The sequence below is a fragment of the Panthera leo genome, chromosome D4 (assembly GCF_018350215.1).
Source record: "Panthera leo isolate Ple1 chromosome D4, P.leo_Ple1_pat1.1, whole genome shotgun sequence".
In the NCBI taxonomy this organism is placed as follows: domain Eukaryota; kingdom Metazoa; phylum Chordata; class Mammalia; order Carnivora; family Felidae; genus Panthera; species Panthera leo.
In genome coordinates, this window is record NC_056691.1 from 12,128,541 (window position 1) to 12,149,509 (window position 20,969).

Consider the following 20,969-nt stretch of genomic DNA (forward strand, 5'->3'; position numbering starts at 1 on the left):
GTAAGACACCAAGCTCACTCATTGTCGTTAGCATCGTGAAAGCAAAAGACACAACACAGAGAACAGAAGGGGAGGCCACGGGACCCACAGTCACTCTTTTATTAGAACACAGTGCTGCCGGGGAGGAAGCAAAGAGCCCAGCTTCTACGTGATCAAACGGCCTCCTCTCTCTACGGGTCGTCCTGACCTTCCAAGCAACAGGCGGACCCGGCTGCATTTCCACCCACCCTGGGGAATGCCCACTCTCCTGCTCTGTTCCTATACCCTGAGCACGGAGGGAAGCGCAGAGAATTTACAATCTCACAGCACGAGGGTTAGAACGCCGAGGGTGACGAGGCAAACATCATTCTGAAGCCCTGGGATCCACCTACCTCTTCATCGTGACACTCGAACTGGTACATCCAAAAATTCTCCATCTCTCCAGGTGCTATCTGGGCAGCAGGGCGAGCTCTGGTGCCTCTACTTGTGAGCTGAGGCTAACTCCTGACCTCAGTGCCCGTCTGGTGGACTGTTTCCAGGGTGTTAGATGCCCAAGTCGATAATGCAACTTGTAACAGGAGATGTGACCACCTCCCGGGGTGTCCGGCTCATCGGCATTAACCCCTGGGCGCCCGAAAGGCCCCCGGCAGTCGTATGTCACTGGTCGCGCGCCATCACCTGATGTCTGTGAGAAGGGGCCGGCCTACCCCTTCTGGCAGTGACGCCTACTATTTCTGGGGAAAATAAACTCGGATCTGAGGTGCAACCAGAAACTTTCACACACTCTAAACTCTGCTACGTTTATAGAACCTGTGAAAAAGCACGCAGCTCATGTGTAAAGGAGGGGTGGAAGGTGGGAAACGGGGGCCCTCTCGGTGCCTGCATCAGAATGCACCTGGGCACACGGTGCCATGCAGGGCCCATGCCTCTGCAGGCCAGGGCACTGAATGTAGACTCACCACCCCGTACATTTGCTGCGTGCCCCCAACATCCTTGCACTGCACCCCGAGTAAGGGGGATGTGGCAGGCGAGCCCTACAAACACACCAAAGAAAGCTGTCCCCAGGGCCAGCATGGTTTGACCCAAATCAACAGGTAATCTCAAGTCAGGCTCAAGAGCTGGGCCATGTCCACTGGCCCTCGGCAGAGGAGAGGAAGGTCAAGACAAATGCAGGTGGAAAAACGAACTGGAGGAAGCTCGTGGAAACAGGTGGCCAGGGTGGTTCCGAGGGCTGAAGATGGGACACAGACCTCCCAGCGCCAATCTACCTCGTAACAAGCCATGGCAACGGGGAAGGACAAGGGTGCAAGAAAGAAGGAGGGCCCGAAGCGCCCGTGAGACTCAGCCTTAATGCTGGCTTCAGCCTTTCTTCTCACCAAGCCCTTTATCACACATGCTGACAGGTCTTTCTCTGCGTCTACTTGCTTAGTGAGCTGTGATAGGGTCAAAAGGTAGAAAAAAGAGAAGCCAAGGACCTGAACAGTTCACAGCTGCAAAATCCACCCATGCTGTGGCTTCCTGTGCTGTGGCCAACTCTGCAGGCCAGAGTTGGAAACAGGGTGTCCTTCTCTCTCCCTCTTGCCATGTTTCTGGCCATGCCTGCTGGCAGTCGGACTGCACCTACTATAATCCAGGTCAGTGTGAAGCAATTCCTATAGCTGTTGGTCCCCATTCAAGAAAGCCCCTTTCAAAATGGCGAGCAGTGCAGGAGCCCATTTACAGCACTGGGCATCTCTCAAATGCTTTCTTCTTTCCATTCACTAGTTAAAAGACAGAAAATCTTGGGGTGTTGATTCTCAAGTGTCCAGATTGAACACTCCCCACCTGTGGACTCTCCCGAACTCATGGGAGAAGCCATTTCCCCCACTATCATCCTTCAACATTGCTTTGGTTTGGATTCGTGAACCACTGAGGGCAGGCTGAAGCCATTACAATCTTCACTGCTGCTATGGAAAGCTTATAGTATGTTCACTTATTAACCAGAGAACCACCATAATCAGACAAACTATGAAGAAAACCACTAGGCCTTCGGCACAGTTACAGAAAATGTCTACACCTAGTGTCCTGTTGGCACACAGAATTCAGAATTCTTTCCCTGGCTCTCTTATTTTCATTCTTTCCTTCCTTTAATGTTCAATCAGCACCTGAAACCTACTTGAATTATTCACCACTGCCTTCTCCATACTTCATCAATAATAGATAAAACCTGTGATGGAAAACGACCTGCAGCAAGGGGCTGGTTGAGACGGGAGCATAAAGAATCAATCCACACTCCACACCTGAGGGAGAAGTCCGGGCAACAAGAAGAGAGCCAGCCTCAAGGGCTGTTCCCTCCTGCATGGATCTCTTAGTCCAACGAGACCTTCGACTCTGTGCCTCTCAGCCTCTTCTGCATCATGGTATACGGAAGTGATAAATTCATACAACACACTGGGTCCAGAGCCTGGATGATGCTTCCAGGGTGGAATGCAACATGCCCAATGGCCCAGGTCACCCCCAACCCCAAAGTTCAGTGGGGATCATGAGGACACTGATCAAAAAGCTCTGCCCTGGAGCGCCCGGGTGGCTCAGTCAGTTGAGCATCTGACTTGGGCTCAGGTCATGATCTCACGGTTCGTGGGTTCGAGCCCCATGTCAGGCTCTGTGCTGACAGCTTGGAGCCTGCTTTGGATTCTGTGCCTCCCTCTCTCTCTGCCCATCCCCTGTTCACGCGCTAAGATAAACACTGGAAAAAAATATTAAAAAAAAACCACTCCAACTTATGAAGGAGTCTTTATAGCAAATTCCTTTGACACTGGCAGACCCTTGAGAATAAAGAGAAAATCCTCTCCTCGTGAAGAATCCTTCAGGACAATCCCTCCTGTGCCCCACGCCCATCGGCTGTCCTGAGTCCCAGCTCCTCCGACGTGGCTGCCCCGCTCCCGTCTGTGCTGGCCCACGCGCCCAGGCTGCTTCACGCCTTGTTGGCCGCTTCCGGATCAGCAGATCCCCCTCTTCTCAGCCAGACAACGAAACAGATACAGCCTCAGAGGTGGGAGAGGCCAACAAGGTCAGCTGGGGGTGGACAAGCCATGCTGTGTCCTCGGGTTTTAAGTCCACCATTCCTTTGCTGGCATGTGACAGACACGAAATGTGGTAGACAGACTTCGCAAATGGCCCCGTGAGCCCCATCCCCGGGTGTCCAGACACTGTGTGATCCCCTCCTTAGGGAGGGAGTGTGGGCTACTGACTTAGCCTAAGCAATGAAATACAGCATAGGTGATGGGCTGTCACTCTGTGAGTGCATTACGACAGGCTGTGACATCTACCTTGCTATCAGCCTCTAAGGCCTTCTCACCTTACTTTATCAAGTAAGTTGCCCTACAGGAGAGTGCCCGTGGGGCACCGAGGATGCCTCCGGCTGGCAGTCAGGTGGGAACTGAGGCCTGGAGTCCAATAGCACCCTTGAGGAGCTGAATCCTGCCAAGAAGCAAATGACCTCGGGAATAGGTCTCTCCCCAGTAGAGCCTGAAGGCTACCGCAGGCCGGGAACACTTGACTGCAGCCTCTGAGAGACCCTAAAGGAGAGGACCAGCCAAGCCAGGCCAGATTCCTGACCGCAGACGCTGTGAGATGACCACTGTGGTTTGTTTTAGGTCAGTGTTCTGGGGCAATTTGTTACTGAGCGGGAGATAGCTGAGACACTTACTTAAGGCTTCAGATGAAAGCATCGTGAACAGAGGAGGCCTGGAGGGGTCTGGCTGAGGGCGCACGGAAGGACTAGCCTAGAGTGGCTCGTAAACTCTGCACAGGCAGGGTCTGTGTCTATTCCAGGCAGAGCCTGTGTCTCAGTTGCTGCTATATCCCCGGTGTCTTGCACAGTGCCTGACCCATAGGAGCAACTTGAAGATATTTACTGAACGAGCTGATGAGAAATTGTGAGACAGACTTTGATCTGTGACCTGGGCCAGTAACCGAAACTCATTCTGGTTCACCAACAAAATGAAGCAGAAGAGCGTAGCTGTGCGGCCAGGCCCCGTTTCTTATTCACAGATGACGCCCTGTGTGTAGCTGGTGCTTAATGAAACCCGAAAGTGTTAGCAGGGGAACAAGTGTAACAACTCAACCCAATCACTGTATGGTACTTGGCACGGCAGAGGTTTAGGAACATTTGTTCCTTTCACATCACTCACTTCAGGAAGGCTTCCTGTCGGGGAGGTCTGCTTGGTGAAATACACTGGGGCCCATCTTTGCTCTCCTGGTAGACCCTTTGTTCTAAGGTTATTCCTCTGGATAATCTTCTGGGATGTTGACCTAGAGGGTCTGCCAAGCACCCCCCCCCCCCTTTTTGTGAACATAAAAAAAGAACAAGTTTGGCTTTAATGGTCCACGCTGGGATGTACACTCTTCCACGGCAGGCCAGGAGGACACTCTGAGATGAGGAGGCTTACAGTCTAGTCCTTTCCAGAACACAAACGGGAACAGAATAGAGCTAACTATTTCAGTGCAATGTTCCCCTCCCCCTCTCCCCATCACCACTCCCTCCCTCACATGCCAAGAATACACTTCTTCTAGCCAGGGATTGATCCACTTGGGGGAAACCAAGGCCCTCAGTGAACATCTATCCATCCTAAAGCCTGTCTACTTGACTTGAGATCCTATCTCAACTCCATCCCTTGCTATTCAGATCCTGGAAAAACTACAGCTGGCTGGAACTCCCTGAGGAGGTGTGGACTGGCGAGGGGCAACCTCTCAGTTCAAAATACCTTAACAGGAACCCTTCACAAAAACAGACTCCTTCAGCAGCGGAACAATTGTTTCCTTTGCCCTTGTATGCTTGAGAATACAACTGGAAGGTCAACAGGAGAAGATGCTGTTAACAAGTCTTAATGAATTAGCATGTGCACTTGACCTTGGTCAATAGTTTCCTAGCAACAGTCAAAAAAAAAAAATCCACCAAGGCTGATGCTGATTTCAAGGCAGGGGGAGAAGAAGAGAGGACAAGGAGGAGGTGACTCAAGGCATCCAAGGCTGAGAGGAAGCCAGGGCACCTCTCCACCCTCATTCGTTGTCTTTCTCAAAACTAAAGAAAAAAAAAGTGGGTGCAAAAGCGCACATGATCAGGGCAGGTGTTAACATCGAGCCCTCACTTTCCAGGATTTGGGCATTATTCCCTTCTTGGCTGGCTTCTAAGAAGTGTTAGTGTTCAAATGTCCTCCTGCCTCAACAGACTTTCTCCAACCAGCCTCTCGAATGGAGGACGCCCATAAAAGGCAAATGTTACCTGAACAGGGTGGTCTATGTTGCCATTAGCACTAATTAGCCCAGTGTGACTTAATCGGACAGCCCTGGAAGACAAGGCTGACCATACGGTGCTGCTGCAGGCGGAAAGGGGGACCTCGGGTCACTGCGGTGCCTCACCAGGGTGGGCAGCACAGCGAGGGCTCACGCGGGCTCCGAGCGCTGCGGGGAAGCAAAGGGAAACACCAGCACAGAGAAGGTAAAGAAGGGGTGCTATGGGCGACTCCCTCTAATTCACAATTTGCCAATGGCCCACCCTAAATGTTTCGTGAGCTCCGACCTACGAAGGCAACGAACGCACTACACTTGTGCTTCTCAAGTCACATTTCCGCAGGGGACTCCGTGTCTGGGAAATCCCCTTCTCTCACGGGTCACCCTGGGGAATAAATCTAACTCATTTTACTGACGAGGAAACTAGCTTGAGGAAGAGAGCAGCTGAACGTAACCGCAGCAGATCCACTGCAGGGCCAAGATTTACACATAGCGAATACTCAGTGGGCGTCCACTTTGGGTGACGTGCTCTGATACAAGACGAGGAAAGGACGCTGTGCCTTCAGCTGACTGACAGTGAGTCAAAGAGGCAACAGGCTCATCCTTTACGAGACAGGAGAAAATAAGGTCATAAAGGATTAAGTGTTAGACTGTAGTCCACAGTTTAAGTTGGTGGTTACCAATTCTGAGTGGGCCTGACAAATACTGATCCCAACACCCAACATCCTGATTCTAATCAGGAAGCTTGGAATCTTGGGAATCATTTTTAGAGAGTGGGGCCTTGGTGCCATTGAATGGGACTGTGGTGTGGACAGAAGTGAGAGCCTGTAAGATGTGCGGCATGGGAGCAAGTTTGGGTAAACAGAAGTAAATTTGGAATTCATAAGTACAAAGCCAACGAGTGAGGTGAGTCCAGGTGCTGGGGGATGGGAATCCTTACACACCGAAGGAGCCATGTGGTCTCGATCCAGTGGGGTCTGTCTAGTCATGCCTGGAATTTACACTAAGAAATTAGTTCCTGGGGGAATCTCTTTGTCTTTGCCCAAGACAAAGGGAATCAGATATCCAGGGTGATTTGCCCTCTAAAGCTCTGTGAAATGCGTCAAAGACTGACTGGTAGGCTGAGGCCCCTGGGTCACATAACCCAGATATATTCAGCTATTGTGTCTAGAAAACTGAGGCCAAAATGTCCAGCCCAACTCTGAATTTTCTTCGATCCATTACTCTTCTTTAAAAAAAATAATTTTTTTTAACGTTTAGTTTTGAGAGACAGAGACAGACCACGAGTGGGGGAGGGGCAGGGAGAGAGGGAGACAGAATCTGAAACAGGCTCCGGGCTCTGAGCTGTCAGCACAGAGCCCAACATGGGTCTCGAACCCACAAACCATGAGATCACGACCTGAGCCGAAGTTGGACGCTTAACCAACTCAGCCATCCAGGCACCGCCCCCCCCCCCCCAAATTCATTACTATTCTTATTAAGTTTTTGGTGTCCCGCTGGCAGGGCCTGACCCACTGAAGAAATCAGTTAGGCACACCAAGCACACAGTTGAGTGCCTGTTATCCCAACACCCTCTCTATGGCTATTCTCAAGAAAGTGGCCACTGAAAACTGTCTCAAAGCTAGTGGGTTGAGGGACCGCATTCTGTATTGAGAACATGCTTCCAGTTAGCCTTGTAATGGGAGTGGGTCTCATTTGGAAGATGATCATGTCTATAGATAAATCACATTTCATAATTCCCCAAGACTACGAGGGCCCAGGTTTAATTGGGTTACCACTGAATTCAATTACCCATGATATATCTGTTCCTCTCCCTGCACCCTCCCTTCCTCCCCTCTATAGCCCCGATCCGCTTATCAGAAAATATTGAGCGCGCACAGTCGGGGGAGCTAACAATTTTTCTAAAGACCCTTGTGAAGTTTCCTGAGCTCCAATTGATTAAGCGATCGGGTCAGACATACAAACTGTGGCCCTGTGTGCTGAATTTCTATTTGGAAAGTGATGACAGATTTCTCTCTGGCTAAATCATCCCTTTGCTTCCTGGGGGCTCTCCCCATATTCCACACCACAGTGTCACACAGGCACTGGCTAGTGAGACGATCCATTAAGAAGCTGAGAAAGATTCCTCCTGGGAACGGGGTCGAGAGAAGAGGAAAGATTAGAGTCTGGGAGTTAAAAAAAAAAAAATCAATCTTCCCATCACTTCATTTCATTCCACACAGCACAAAGTCCAATTGGAGACCTTGCCTTCTGCTGTGCAGATCGGGCAAGAGGTTTGCCCCAGTGATTCCAACGCGGCAATGGTCTGAGGTCAGTGGGGAGACACCTGTTCAGCCCTGGAAACAGGGCCTCTCTGGGGCAGGTGGAATTCTAAAGGTGAGTTAAATAATCAGAGACGATGCTTCAAATCCAGGGGGAGAGAGTAAAAGCACAGACTCTCCCACTCCCTTTTGTTTTTTCATGACTGAAATTAATTATTTGCACTCTGAAAGGGATTTCAAGGTCAAGCCTTTTCATTTTGAAGTCTGTAACAGTAAGATCTTCACCTCTCTCAAAAAAAATGACCCCGGTCAGTTCAGGTCCTCACAGTTCATGGAAAAATGACTCCCTTTTTTGTTACTGACAACTAAGTTCTGTTACTTCGAACAATACTCCCCACTGGCAGGGATAGGACAATCTGCTGCTGGTCCTAAGTTGCAGAATGGGCCGCAAATGTACCCTGGTAAAGGAAGGTATCTCGAACACATTTCATTTTCAAGGTAAAAAGCATTAACCTAGGGGCGCCTGGGTGGCTCAGTCGGTTAAGCGCCTGACTCTTGATTTTGGCTCAGGTTATGATCTCATGGTTCCTGGGATTGAGCCCCACATCGGGCTCTGTGCTGACAATGAGGAGCCTTCTTGGGATTCTCTCTCTCTCCCTCTCTCTCTGCCCCTCCTCTACTTGTGCTCTCTCTCAAAATAAAAAAAACCACGAACCTAAATAAGTATACAAATCTGAGGAATCAGCGCATCCACATTTGACCTCAGCCGGCGCTGTTCCCACTGTGGTAAGTAGTATCCCTGCTTCACGTCCTCCCATCCATGCTCCGTGGTTTCCAGACTCAATGCCCGTTATCCAGCCCACAGCTCCTGAACTCTTCAAACTTTTCACTGTCAAGGCGCAAATCCACTTCCCAATTAGTGTTCTTCAACCCTCCGCCTTGACCTACTTTTCCTTCTCTACTCTTCTGTGTGTGGAGGTGAGCCAAATGGAAGTGTGCATGCTTCACACACACACAGAACCTTACATGTGTCTCACCATATGACACAGTGACCATACGACACATTTTCTATAAATCGTGCACATAATAGAGATGTTGGCTCTTCTCTCTTTTGTCAAGAAAACGGACAGTATCATTGAGATGATGCTGTACATGAATGATCTCTGAGGGATTCTACTCTTTTATATTTAAAAAAAATTTTTTTAAATGTTTATTTTTGAGAGAGAGACAGAGCATGAGTGGGGGAGGAGCAGAGACAGAGGGAGACACAGAATCCAAAGCAGGCTCCAGGCTCCGAGCTGTCAGCACAGAGCCCGACCAGGGCTCGAACTCACGAACCCTGAGATCATGACCTGAGCTGAAGTCGGACGCTTAACCTACCAAGCCACCCAGGCACCCCTACTCTTTTATATTTTTCATTAAGGCAAAGAAATGGGTGAATATAGTTTGAAAAGTCAGGCTTTTGGCAAACACCATCGTCCCTTTCCCCATTTTTCCTCCCTCCATGGCCTCATTGCCCAGTCTTTCAGCATTCCTTCTGGGATCTTCCACACTCGTGCTGCCTCACCTCAACTTTTCAATTTTAGCCATTATTTCTTGGCATCTATAAAAGACCAGGATTTACCTCTTTTACACTATACCTTCCCTCATCCTCGTCATGTCATGATTTCCGGCGAATCAATGTTCAGTGTTTATACTCTGAAGACTACGCCTATGCTCCTCCCTGCTGAGACACACGCGGTGTATTATTGCATTTCTTGCCTGTGTAACAATTGTTTTTCGCGCAAATAACTGCGCTTTTTCCATTTGCTTCATTTTCTGTGTACTCATCAATAATTTATGCCAAACTCTGCTAAAACAATCGAAGATTCCTCTTGGTACAAATATATTAGGAAATCTCTCACTTCCAGACTTTCTGGAAACCCTCCAGGTTCTGGCCCACACTGCGCTGGCTTATGCCCTGTCCCTCTACACAGCTGTCATCTGGGATCTCCTTCTCCATCACCCAGGGGAGCCCCTCTGTTTCTTTCCTGTGTGGGACCTCATTCCCCCAAGCTCTTTTTTTTTTTTTTTAAGTTTATTTGTTTTGAGAAAGAGAGAGAGGGACAGAGTGAGTCCAAGTGGGGGAGGGGCAGAGAGAGGGAGACAGAGAGACAGAATCCTAAGCAGGCTCCGCACTGTTAGTACAGAGTCCGACGTGGGGCTCGAACTCACGAATGGTGAGATCATGACCTGAGCCAAAGTGGGATGCTTAACCTACTGAGCAACCCAGGCACCCCATATTCTTTCTTGAATTATGCTCCCTTCTCGGGGAGCAATCCTCTAGTAGCCTCCTGAGCAAAGGTACATGGGATGTAAATTTCCTGGGACCCCGCGTATCTGAAAACATGTTGATTCCACCTTCACACTCAACTGGAAATTAGGGTGTGTAGGCCTGCCAGTTTCCAGCATTGCTTTTGAGAAGATCAATACCATTTTGAGGGTGATCAAAGGACGGTGATTCCTGACCATTTGGGACCTGTTGTAACTTCTTGGCAAGCCCGCAGGATCCTCTCTTCCTCCTGTCTGTTCTGAAATTTCTGTGCCCCCTGCCTTTTTTTATTTTTACATCACTGTTCTAGGTACCCAGGGCAATCTTTTTGCCGGCAGTTCTCAACATCTTTTGTTTCACAATTTCTCCATTTTATCTATGTTCTTACTTACTTTCCATTCCTTTTGCCTTCATTGTTCTACTTTCTGGATGATTCCCTCAACTTTGTCCTCCTCCTACTGAAAGATTTAAAAAAATTTTAATTTCTGCTATCATATTTGCTAGTCAAAAAATTGGGGGGAGGAATTTTTTTTAAAGATGGCATCCTATTCTTTTTTTTTTTTAATGTTTATTTATTTTTGGGAGAGAATGCGAGTGTGTTAGAGGCAGAGAGAGAGGGAGACACAGAATCCAAAACAGACTCCAGGCTCTGAGCTGTCAGCACAGAGCCCGACATGGGGCTCGAACTCACAAGCTGTGACGTCATGACCTGAGCCGAAGTTGGACGCTCAACGGACCTAGCTGCCCAGGTGCCCTATTCTAATTCGATGCCTCCCTTATTTTCTCCTTTCTGAGGATACTAATAAGTATCTTACGGTTTTCTCTTGCTCAGCACACTGCTTTTATTTCTTCAAGTTCCTTTCTCCGTTTGCTTTTTTGTGTCTTTGTCTTTCATGTTATAGATGTTCTTCAGATGTTTGGTGATCCTTGGGCGTGCACTCATTTAACAACAGTGGGTCCCCAAAAGGCCCACTGGAAGATTCATGAGAGGCAGGAAACTTCACTGCAGTGAGATCAGGCGGGGACCCAGGTGTTCTGTCGGGAAAGCCCCAAACATGAGTATCTGTAGTTATTTGCTCTTGGGCCTGTCTCCTCCGGGCGGGGGAGGGGGGGTGCAGAGGAAGGGAATACTCTAACCTCCTGCAAGGGGCCAGGGGCTGGTGGGTTCTAAGCCTGACAGCTAAGAATTCTAAGGCATTCTCAGCCTCTCTCACTGCTTAGTAGGCCCTGTGTTCTCCAAGGTGCCTCATTCCTATTTTCAGCAGTGACTAGTGTCCCTAGGTCCAAGGCTTCTCTGAGTCACCCTTTCCTTTACAGTAAACCTCCCACCCTCTGTGGGGCCGGGGGGCAGGGGGTGGTAACCTGGTGCCTGAGCTGGAGAAGGAATCTAATGTTTCCAGTGACAGACTTTCCAAACCATCTTTTTTTTTTTTTTTTTTTTTTTTTCCAGCCATATGCCAGCCACCTGAAGTACGCGCGGTCTCTAATTCCTGAGCCTTTCTGGGGGATTCATGGCACGAATCCTCACAGACATTTAGCAGAGTCAACAGAAACCTATCAGTGTATTAGTCGGTATTGATCAGGCCAGGCTGTGTAACAACCACTCCACATCCCCAAGGCTTAGAACAACACAAGTGTATTCCTCTCTCATGCTACACGTCCCCAGGGTCATCAGGGAGCCCTGCTCATCACGGTCCCTCGGGACCCGTGCTGAGAGAGGTTCCGCCATCTTATGCCCCATCATGTTTTTTTTTTAAATATTTTTATTTATATTTGAGAGAGAGACAGAGACAGCACGAGTGGGGGAGGGGCAGAGAGAGAGGGAGACACAGACTCAGAAGCAGGTTCCAAGCTGGAAGCACAGAGCCCGATGCGGGGCTAGAACTCGTGAACTGCAAGATCGCGACCTGAGCCGAAGTCGGACACCCAACCGACCGAGCCACCCAGGCGCCCCTGACCCCATCATCTTAACGCGAGGCTTCAGGGCTCCTGCTCAGCAGGAGCATCGCACATCACCACTCCCACGTCAGAGGCCACGCCTGACTTCCAGGGGGTGGGCGAGAGCGGCACCGGGCTCCCTGTGCCTGAAGGAAGAGGACAACTGGAAGCCCCGGGGAGCACCAATGTCTCCTGCAGCCAGCCCCACTTCGGGGTCCTGGCAGTGTGTTCTTTGCTGCCGCTGTCTCCTGGTGCTTGTGGCTTTACATCTTTTTCTTATTTTACCGTCCTTTTAGTGCAGCTCTGTGAGTAGAGATAAACACCATTTCCAGCTGCACAACACCCACTCAAAACAGCCACAACCCTCCAAATGACGCCGGATGCCTGTTACTCCCCATCTCTCTGATTCCACCATGCTCTGTTCTCTACTCAGAACGAGTTTTTAAATTTTAGTTTTGAGAGAGAGAGATTGAAGAGGAGGGGCAGAAAGAGAGAGGGAGAGAGAGAATACCAAGCAGGCTCGGAACTGTCAGCATCTGTGCTGACACGGGGCTCGAACTCTGTCACCGCAGAGCCTGATGGGGGGTTCGAACTCATGAACCGTGAGTGAGATCATGACCTGGGCCGAAATCAAGATTCAGACACTTAACCAACTGAGCCATCCAGGTGCCCCGCAGAATGATTTCTGTTGGCTAAAGAGAGACTGGTAGATTGTGAAACTTTTCAGAACTGGTCATTCCTTAACAATTTTTCCAGAAGGGGTTTGGGAGGCAGTTTTCAAACAGACGAGGAATAGAGAAATCTTTACTAGAAGCAAAGCACTTAAGTATTGGTACAATTTTCCAGAAGCAAGTATTTTCTTTAAAAAATTTTTTTTCAATGTTTATTTATTTTTGAGAGAGACAATGCAAGCAGGGGAGGGGCAGAGAGAGAGGGAGACACAGAATCCGAAGCAGGCTCCAGGGTCCCAGCTGTCAGCACAGAGCCTGACGCAGGGCTGGAACCCACGAGCCATGAGATCATGACCTGAGCCGAAGTCAGACACTTAACTGACTGTCTGAGCCACCAGGCGCCCCTGAAAACAATTATTTTCGATCAGTGCTGGGCCTCTAGTATATGTTCAAGTTCTGGCTAATGAGCAATCCCTTTTCACATTCCATACGACTCGCTCACAAACAAATGCCACTTTGCTCCGGGAAAGAGCAAAACTCGGAAGCAGATGCAGCCATCAGCGGTTCTCTCTGGCACGTTGGTAATGCAGGTGGTTTTTATTTCCTTCTATTTACTCACCGTAGTTTCTTATGCCATTTGACAATGCACTGCTCCTACAGCAAGAAATCCAAGGCCCCTTGTCCAGGTCTGCTGACCACGACCACAAGGGGACAGTCCCCTTTGCTAAAACCAGACCTGGGCTAATGAAAGATTTAGCGAAGTCTCAAAACCACAGATCTCGCATGGGCCGAATGTCCAGAGGATACATTCGTTTCCTGCGAATCAGTGGTTCTTAATCTTTTATATGTTTTAGAATCACAGGGAGAATTTACAAAACGAAATAAACCAAAGCAAACAAAACCAAAACATATCCCTGGCCCCCACCCTAGGTATTCCAATTTGGAAAGGAAAGGCAGTAATTTGTATTTTTAACAAAAATACACTCTCCCGGCAGACTTTGGGCCACACTTTTTTAACAGTGCTTTTTCATTTTCTACAATAGCATACACAGAGCATTCAGTAACTATTTTTTGATGCTAAGATGGAAATCAACATAATGTATATACTTCTATTTTCCTCTCATGATGCCATCCAAGAGGTAAGAAATGAAGATCTTTCGTTTTTTTAAAAAAACCTTTTAATGTTTTATTTTTGAGAGAGAAAGAGAGAGAGAGAGAGAGAGAGACAGACACGGAGGGAGGGAGGGAGGGGCAGAGATCGAGGAGGACAGAAGATCCAAAGTGGGCTCTGTGCTGACAGCAGAGAGCCCAATGCGGGGCTTGAACTCATGAACCATGAGATCATGACCTGAGCCGAAGCGAAACGCTCAAACAACTGAACCACCCAGGTGCCCGTAAGGTCCTTCCTATGAATGTGGCAAGACAGATGGAATAAAACCCACAAATCCAAACAGCTTAAAAATGACAGGCAGAGTATTTTAAATAAAGCACAGGTTTTGCCTTTTGCTTTGCATTAACTCTTCATAACCTAGTAAGCCCTACTCACCAATCTCTGACCATCAAGCTGAATTTCTGACAGAATGAATTTCTAACGCATCATCCGATATCCTATCATAATTCTAGCTTTTGAATGAAACATCGTGTAAGAGGCTTAACTTGTTCTCCCAGTTCAAATGAATCAAAGCAAGCCCCAGCCCCAATGTGGGCCGTGTTGTGGGTTCGTCGTGAGGCTGCAGGGACCACAGGGTGAAGTCGGTTACGTCAAGGAGCTAGTGTCTATGAGAAAAAAGACAGCAACTGGACTTAATGCTCTTGCTACTTCTTTCCTGATGGCTTTCTGAGTTTCTAAAAGGATGTAGAACCCAGTCTCTTGCCACATTCTTACTCTTTTTTTGAAAAATTTTTAATGTTTATTTTATTTTGAGAGAGACAAATATACAGACAGACAGGGGTAAGTGGGGGAGTGGCAGAGAGAGAAAGAGGGAGATACAGTATCCAAAGCAGGCTCCAGGCTCTGAGCTGTCAGCACAGAGCCGGACGCGGGGCTTGAACCCACACACCACAGAGATCATGACCTGAGCCCAAGTCGGACGCTTAACCGACTGAGCCACCCAGGCACCCCGACCATCTCCTTACTTTTGAAAATCCGCTCCACTTCCCCTACATTTGCAAAATGCTGCCGTATTTCCTTTCTTGCCAGAAGGAACCTGGCGGCAGCTGGAGGTCAAGGGGAAGACTACACGTGAGTGCACTTGTCTTTCACTGTTGGCAAGTGACAACAGAAGGGAGACGCAGAGCATCGCTGAACTACCTGATTCAATGCTGCCCCCCTGCTGGGGAGGACGCAGATCCATTCCCAACCAGTTTCCCACCTTTCCTGAAAGGTGCCAGCGATTTAATTAGCTACCAGCAAATGTTGACTGTTACTGAAAGAGGAGGTGAACGATACCCCTGACCTCTACAGCCCTTCACGCATAAGTCGAATGAACAAACAGCTTCCAATAATGGCTTCTCACTCCAAAACATGGACTGAGAAATAACCTGGTGCAATCACAGGATGCAGAATTAAATGAAATTGAATTTAACCTCCTAAACCTTCTTTTAGTCCAAGCTCCCATTTTAAGTGAAAATGCTTAAAAATTATTCAAGAGAAGCTTTAGTGCCAGGCTGTGGAGGCAAAGGTTAGCCTTCTCGATTTATTTTGAATGGACTGTGACATCCAAGCTTACCAGCTTATCAAATTTCTTAGATATTTCAAAAATGGAAAATAAAACATTAGCAGGGGCAGCAGGAGCCTTCTGTACATTTTCCCAAAGAAGCACAATTCGGCTTAAAACCCCAAACAGGACTTTTGTGGAGAAGGGTGCCCGGGCTCCCTTACTGCAAGCCACAACGTGAGGCACAGTGTGGGTGAAAAACTGCAGAAACTTCTGGCAGGAAAAACCTCAGAAGGATTCCCTTGATGCCCTCCAAAAGGTGCCACAATGGCGGTTCCAAACTGTTAAGGGGTTACTTTAAGAAAGTGGCTCTCAAGTGGTGGTCCTGTGGCCAACAGCATCAGTACCACCTGGGACCCTGTTAGTTGACCCTCAACTTCACCTGAGCCCTGTGATTCTGGAAAACAGCAAAGGTAACGAAACCTCCCCCCTACCCTTTTGTGTTCTGGAAATAGCTTACTGCAAAGACCACCCGCCCCCCGCCATGACTCACCTAAGACTCACAGGGGTCCCCTTGATTACCTATGACAAGGTCAGACACAGACCCTTCAAATTCACTTTTTTTGCCTGAAAAATGATTAGCTAACTGTCCATCAGTCAGAACAAAATGTCGGTTAATTAATCTTTGCCTGAACCTTTTTTGTTCCTCCAGGTTCTTGAACTTTTGGCCAGCCTACAACCCTTCCTCAAGGGCCCCTCTGGGTGGGAACAGGCTGGCCCCCAGTTAAAACACACTCTTGTCTGCAAGGCATTCAAGCCACGCTTTCATCCCTGTTCCCCATGCCTCCTTCCTTCTAGCCCACTTTGCTCCTCCCTATAAAAGAGACCTTCTTTTTGCCCAGCCACAGAGAACCTTGCAGATTCTACAGCCAGAGAATTTAGGTTATTAAGAGTTAACACAAAGCAAAAGCCAAAACCTGTGCTTTATTTAAAATATTCTGCCTGTCATGGCATGTGACCGCTATATGCCCGCCCATCCCGTTACAAAAGAACCTTTCTCCCCTTTGCAAAAAAGCGTTCCCAACCGAGTCTCTCCTTGCTCAACCCAGATGTGGTTTTTACTTGACGTGACAATTACAAATTCTCGGGGTGCCTGGGTGGCTCGGTTAAACCTCTGACTGGCTCAGGTCATGATCTCACGGTTCCTGTGGGTTTGAGGCCCGCATTGGGCTCTGTGCTGACAGCTCAGAGCTGGAGCCTGCTTAGAATTCTGTCTGCCCATCCCCCCCGCCTCTCCCCTGCTCGTGCTTTGTCTCTCTCCAAAATAAATGTTAAAAAATTTTTAAAAATAAAATTCTCGTGTCCCACCCCTGGGGCTTCTAAGTGAGAAATGAGGGGTGGGAAGAGTGTGATGTGTCTAGAAATCAATCTCTGAACACACGTTCCAGGCACCATTTGAGAGCCATCCCTCTAAAGGTCTGATAAGTGCCTTCAACACTTAAATGCCGATCCACCTGTGTTTCACTCAGGGGTGCTTAAACACAAGCCGCTTCCGAGGCTCCACGTGGGCGCGATTTTAGCGTCCCCCCACCCCAGGACCCCTTTTCTCGTGAAGTCATTTCCCGATGGCAAGCAAGGCCACGCGCGCAGCTGGAGCCCAAACCCGCGCGTACTTACATCTCCATCCACCGGCCTCTGGTCGTCACAATCCCTGGTGGGGCTAATGTCCTGGCGCATGACCCAGATGGGCTCTTTGGGCTCGTCGGGGGTGTAAGGCGAACGGATGGTCCTGGTTTTCACCTCCTCGATGGCCTCTTTGATGTCCTTGATGGCCAGCGAAATGGCATCCCTTTTCTCCTTGCTGTACCGCTGCCCCGCCTCGCCGCCCGCGGTGCCCGCCGCCCGCTGCTGCCCCGCCAGCGCCTGCAGCTCGGGGCTGTCAGGGCGGCCCCCGCCCGGGGTGGGGGCGCGCTCCAGGTCCTGCTCGGCCTCTGGCATGTCCTCGGCCGCCTTGTCGAGGCTCTGCGAGCTCATGCTCTGCTTGACCTCGGCCACAATCTGATCGATGTCCTCCTCCTGCTCGTAGCTGTCCATACGCGGGTAGGGCGCGAACTCCGCCTCCTTCTCCGGGCTGTCGGACTCGCCGTCGGAGCGCTCGTCGTAGTGGTGCAGCCGCGCGCCCAGGGCCTCCTGGCGATACGCGGCGGCCTCGTCGCGCTCCTGCTCGTACAGCCGCAGCCCGTCGCGCGCCTCCAGCTCGGGCGCGTCCCCGATCTCCTCGTACACGTGCTCCTGGAGGCCCCCGTAGTCGGCATAGGGCTCGGCGTAGGGCTCGTCCTCGCCGCGGTGGAACAGCCGGTGCGTGTACACGTAGCCCGAGTAGGCCGCGTTCATCGCCTCCTCGTGCTCCAGCGAGTGGAAGTGCAGGTGGTTGGGCAGCGCGCGGCGGTGCGTGGCCTCGGCGTGCTCGGCCTCCGCCTGCTCCGTGTACTCCTCGGCCTCGGGCCGGTACTGCACGGCGTAGGCGCTCTCGTCCTCGGGGTCCTGCGCGCGCTCCGCGTCGTAGCCGTCGCGGGCCGCGGCGATCACGTCGCCCTCGGCCGTGTCCGTGTGGTTGTGGAAGCCGCTCTCCGTGCTGGCCGAGCGCGCCAGGCACTCCCCGCGCTCCTCGTCCTCCTGCTGCCCCGGCGGGGCGCGCGGGTCCTCGACGGCGCGCCCGCGCCCGGGGCGGCCCGCATAGCGCTGCTGCTGCTCCTCCACCTCGGGGTGCTCCAGGTCAGCCTCCACCGACTCGTTTACCTCCCCGCCTGCCGCCTCGTCGGTCACCTCCACCTCCGCGGAGCCCTCCAAGTGGTTCATGGTGGGCGTCGGGCCGGCTGGGAGAGAGGCTGGGCCAGAGGCTGGGCCGGCTCACTGCGTGCTCATTTTGCTCCACCCGGCTGGGAAGACAAGAAGGGGAGGGGCTGTTAACGAGCTTCATACTGTTCTGGGCTGAGCACCCAGAGAAACCGTAAAAACAGCTGCTATTGACCCCTTCTGAATCCGGGTCAATTAAAAAAAAGATTGCAAATTTAAACTCAGCCCGGCAGCACACAGTTCATTTTCTGCATTGCATGTATCGTAATTTGTAATTACATATCTACTTGTCTAATTGCTTGCTGGCTTTCTCCTTTCCCCACCCCTCAGACTGAGAGCCTCGCGAGCGGTTTGTTTTCCCTCCACCAAGCTTACTATTCAGGTTCCATTTCTGATGCATATGAATAAAGAGTACTACTAAATTGAATGAGCCAATTGACACATTTTCCATCTGCTAAGGGATAAATCTCTCCAAATTAAACTAGGATCCTGGATACTTTAGAAACGGTTCTTTAAATAAATTTCAAGGGGAAAAAATCATCTCGAAATGTTTTGAGCTGTTGCTGTCAATACAAATATACAGCCATTCGGAGGCAGGCTACCTACCCTCAGAGGGTTCTTGTCCTGTCATTACTGGCTCTGTTACCTGGGACCGGTGGCTTAATTTTCTGAGCCTCCACTGTGAGAACCCACTCATTTGCTACAGCTGTTCCACAGGGCAAAGACTCTGTGGTCAAGTAAGTTTGGGAAATGCTGACTTACAGTTGACTTTTCATTGTGAAGAATCTAGGAGTAAGACACAAGATGTGGGGGTTCCCAAATTTGTGTGACTAGGACCCCCCCACTTTTTTCCCCTAGAGGCCAATGTTCTGACAAATACACTTAAAGAAACACTAGTGTACTTCCCATATACCCTGGACCTAAAAATTCTTTGACTCTATGAATTACCATGATAGCCGGTACTGGGTATGTGAAAATTGTGGCTAATTTCTTAAAAATATGGGTATGTCTCGGGCACCTGGGTGGCTCAGTCAGTTAAGTGCCCAGCTCTTGACTTCCTTGGCTCAGGTCATGATCTCATGGTCGTGGGATCCAGCCCTACATCGGGCTCCATGCTGAGCATGGAGGCTGCTTGGTCTCTTTCCCTCTCTCTCTGCCGCCTCCCCTCCTGCCCCCCAAATAAGTAAACATTCAAAAAAATATAGGTATGTCTCTACCTATTTCCAGAGAAACCTGTAGAGACAGATTTGGTTTCAACTTCTCTCACTTATTCTTATCACATATTATTATGCTTATTTATGGCATAATGTGTCCAGTGTATGGAAATAAATATAAAGGATGTACAGAATAACAAAAACAGGTAGGATCCGTATGATTTCAAGACACCTGCAATAAATGGGTTCAATAATAAGGAGGCTTTTCTTATAGTGTTCTTTTGGAGAACCCACATTACAATTGGACAAAATGGATGGGCATGAACTCTTTTTTAAAATTATTTTTTAATGATGATTCATTTTTGAGAGAGAGCGAGTGAGCGCAAGCAGCGGAGGGGCAGAGAAAGAGGGAGACAGGAGAATCTGAAGCAGGCTCCAGGCTCTAAGCTGACAGCACAGCTGTCGAACCAGCACAGCTGAGCCGAAGTCGGACGCTTAACCGAATGAGCCACCCAGGCGCCCTGGGATGTGAACTCTTTAATGGAGCTAGCAGAAAGCTCCAGGAGGCATTTGATTGACTGTCTAATATTGCAATGGAATACATTCTACTCAGCTCCCCACCACAACCATGGGAATTTCCTTCCAGCACTATGACAATCTCAGCAGTAAAGGAGGGCATTTGGAGCTACCAAGTTCACCTTTAAGCAGAAATATCCTCTTCCCTCATTTTTTCATGGATCCACCCCCTTCCCTCCCCTTGGCTGACTGACACACCGGAAGAAAACAATGATGGTTTACTAGAGATGATCAATCCTTCTTGCTTGCTCTCCTTGACAGGAGTCCCGCTTCATACAAATGAGACCCAGTCTCCTCATGAAAATTGTGGCCTCTCCTCACTAATGCCTGAGAAGAGGAACTAGGCCTAGGCATGAGAAAGTTTTCCAAAAGCAAGTATGAGGCTCTGTTCAGACTTTAACGGATGGTTAATGCTTTGAACAGAAGAGACAGGTATTGGTGCTGAGGGCCCTGGTTCAGTGGCCTTGCAGGGATCATGGAAAATACAAAACAAATATCCAGTTGAGCACAACACATAGACAAGAACGGTGTACCCACATTTCCTTTATGAAGACTCTCTGGATAAGACAACAAATTAAAAACTAATGTACAAATCTCAGTCTCACGGACACAAAGCAAGCGTTCACAGAGAGGGATCCTGAACGTACCAAACACTTCCCTGGGTACCAATATCCTGAGATATGTCAGCCGTGTGTGGTTAGTGCTGGAAAGACAATAAAAAGCAGACAACGCATGTGAATGGCCAATGCAACAATTCATGATAACCACGTGCAGAATTGGCCAAAACACTGTCTCCAGTGAAAATAGATTTTACTGATGAACATCTATTGCTATATGTATTAAAAAGAAGTTTTAGTTTATTCTGGGTAAAAATGGCAAACGGTGACCTCTCCTAGAGCACTTACTGATTCAATGGAGATGGGGTTTGCGTGCACGTATGTACACAAAATCATGGCCAAGAAATTTACAAGAACCCCGCCCTCTGGGGGGAAATACCGTTAAAATAATGTTGCAGCGTACCATGGAGATTTCTAAGTGCGTTGTCCTCATACCCCCATCCCCCAGCCTCAGGGGAGTATTTATTCATGGAGTATTTACATTTCACTCAGTGTCACAGTTTCAAGAATATAGTTTGGGTTGCGATCTTGGCAAGGTGAATTAAAATCTTTAAAAGGTGACATACCTTCACCTCAGCAGTTCTACTTAGAGAAATCTAAAGGGAAAAACTCAAATGTGGACAAAGACCTTTTTCATGGTATGTGCTTAAAAAGCAAAGAATCTCGTCCCCTCACCTC

General features: G+C 49.3%; 1 protein-coding gene across 4 annotated transcripts in view; it reads right to left on the bottom strand.

The window, feature by feature from the left end:
* Positions 1-20,969, bottom strand: part of APBA1 (amyloid beta precursor protein binding family A member 1) — a 211,583-nt gene that overhangs the window by 50,439 nt on the left and 140,175 nt on the right. For all 4 annotated transcript variants that reach the window (XM_042914031.1, XM_042914032.1, XM_042914030.1 and 1 more), the window contains exon 2: positions 16,766-18,027. In XM_042914031.1, the coding sequence (XP_042769965.1) occupies positions 16,766-17,947 (1,182 nt within the window). In that variant the 5' untranslated portion in view covers positions 17,948-18,027. The remainder of the gene's footprint in view (positions 1-16,765; positions 18,028-20,969) is intronic.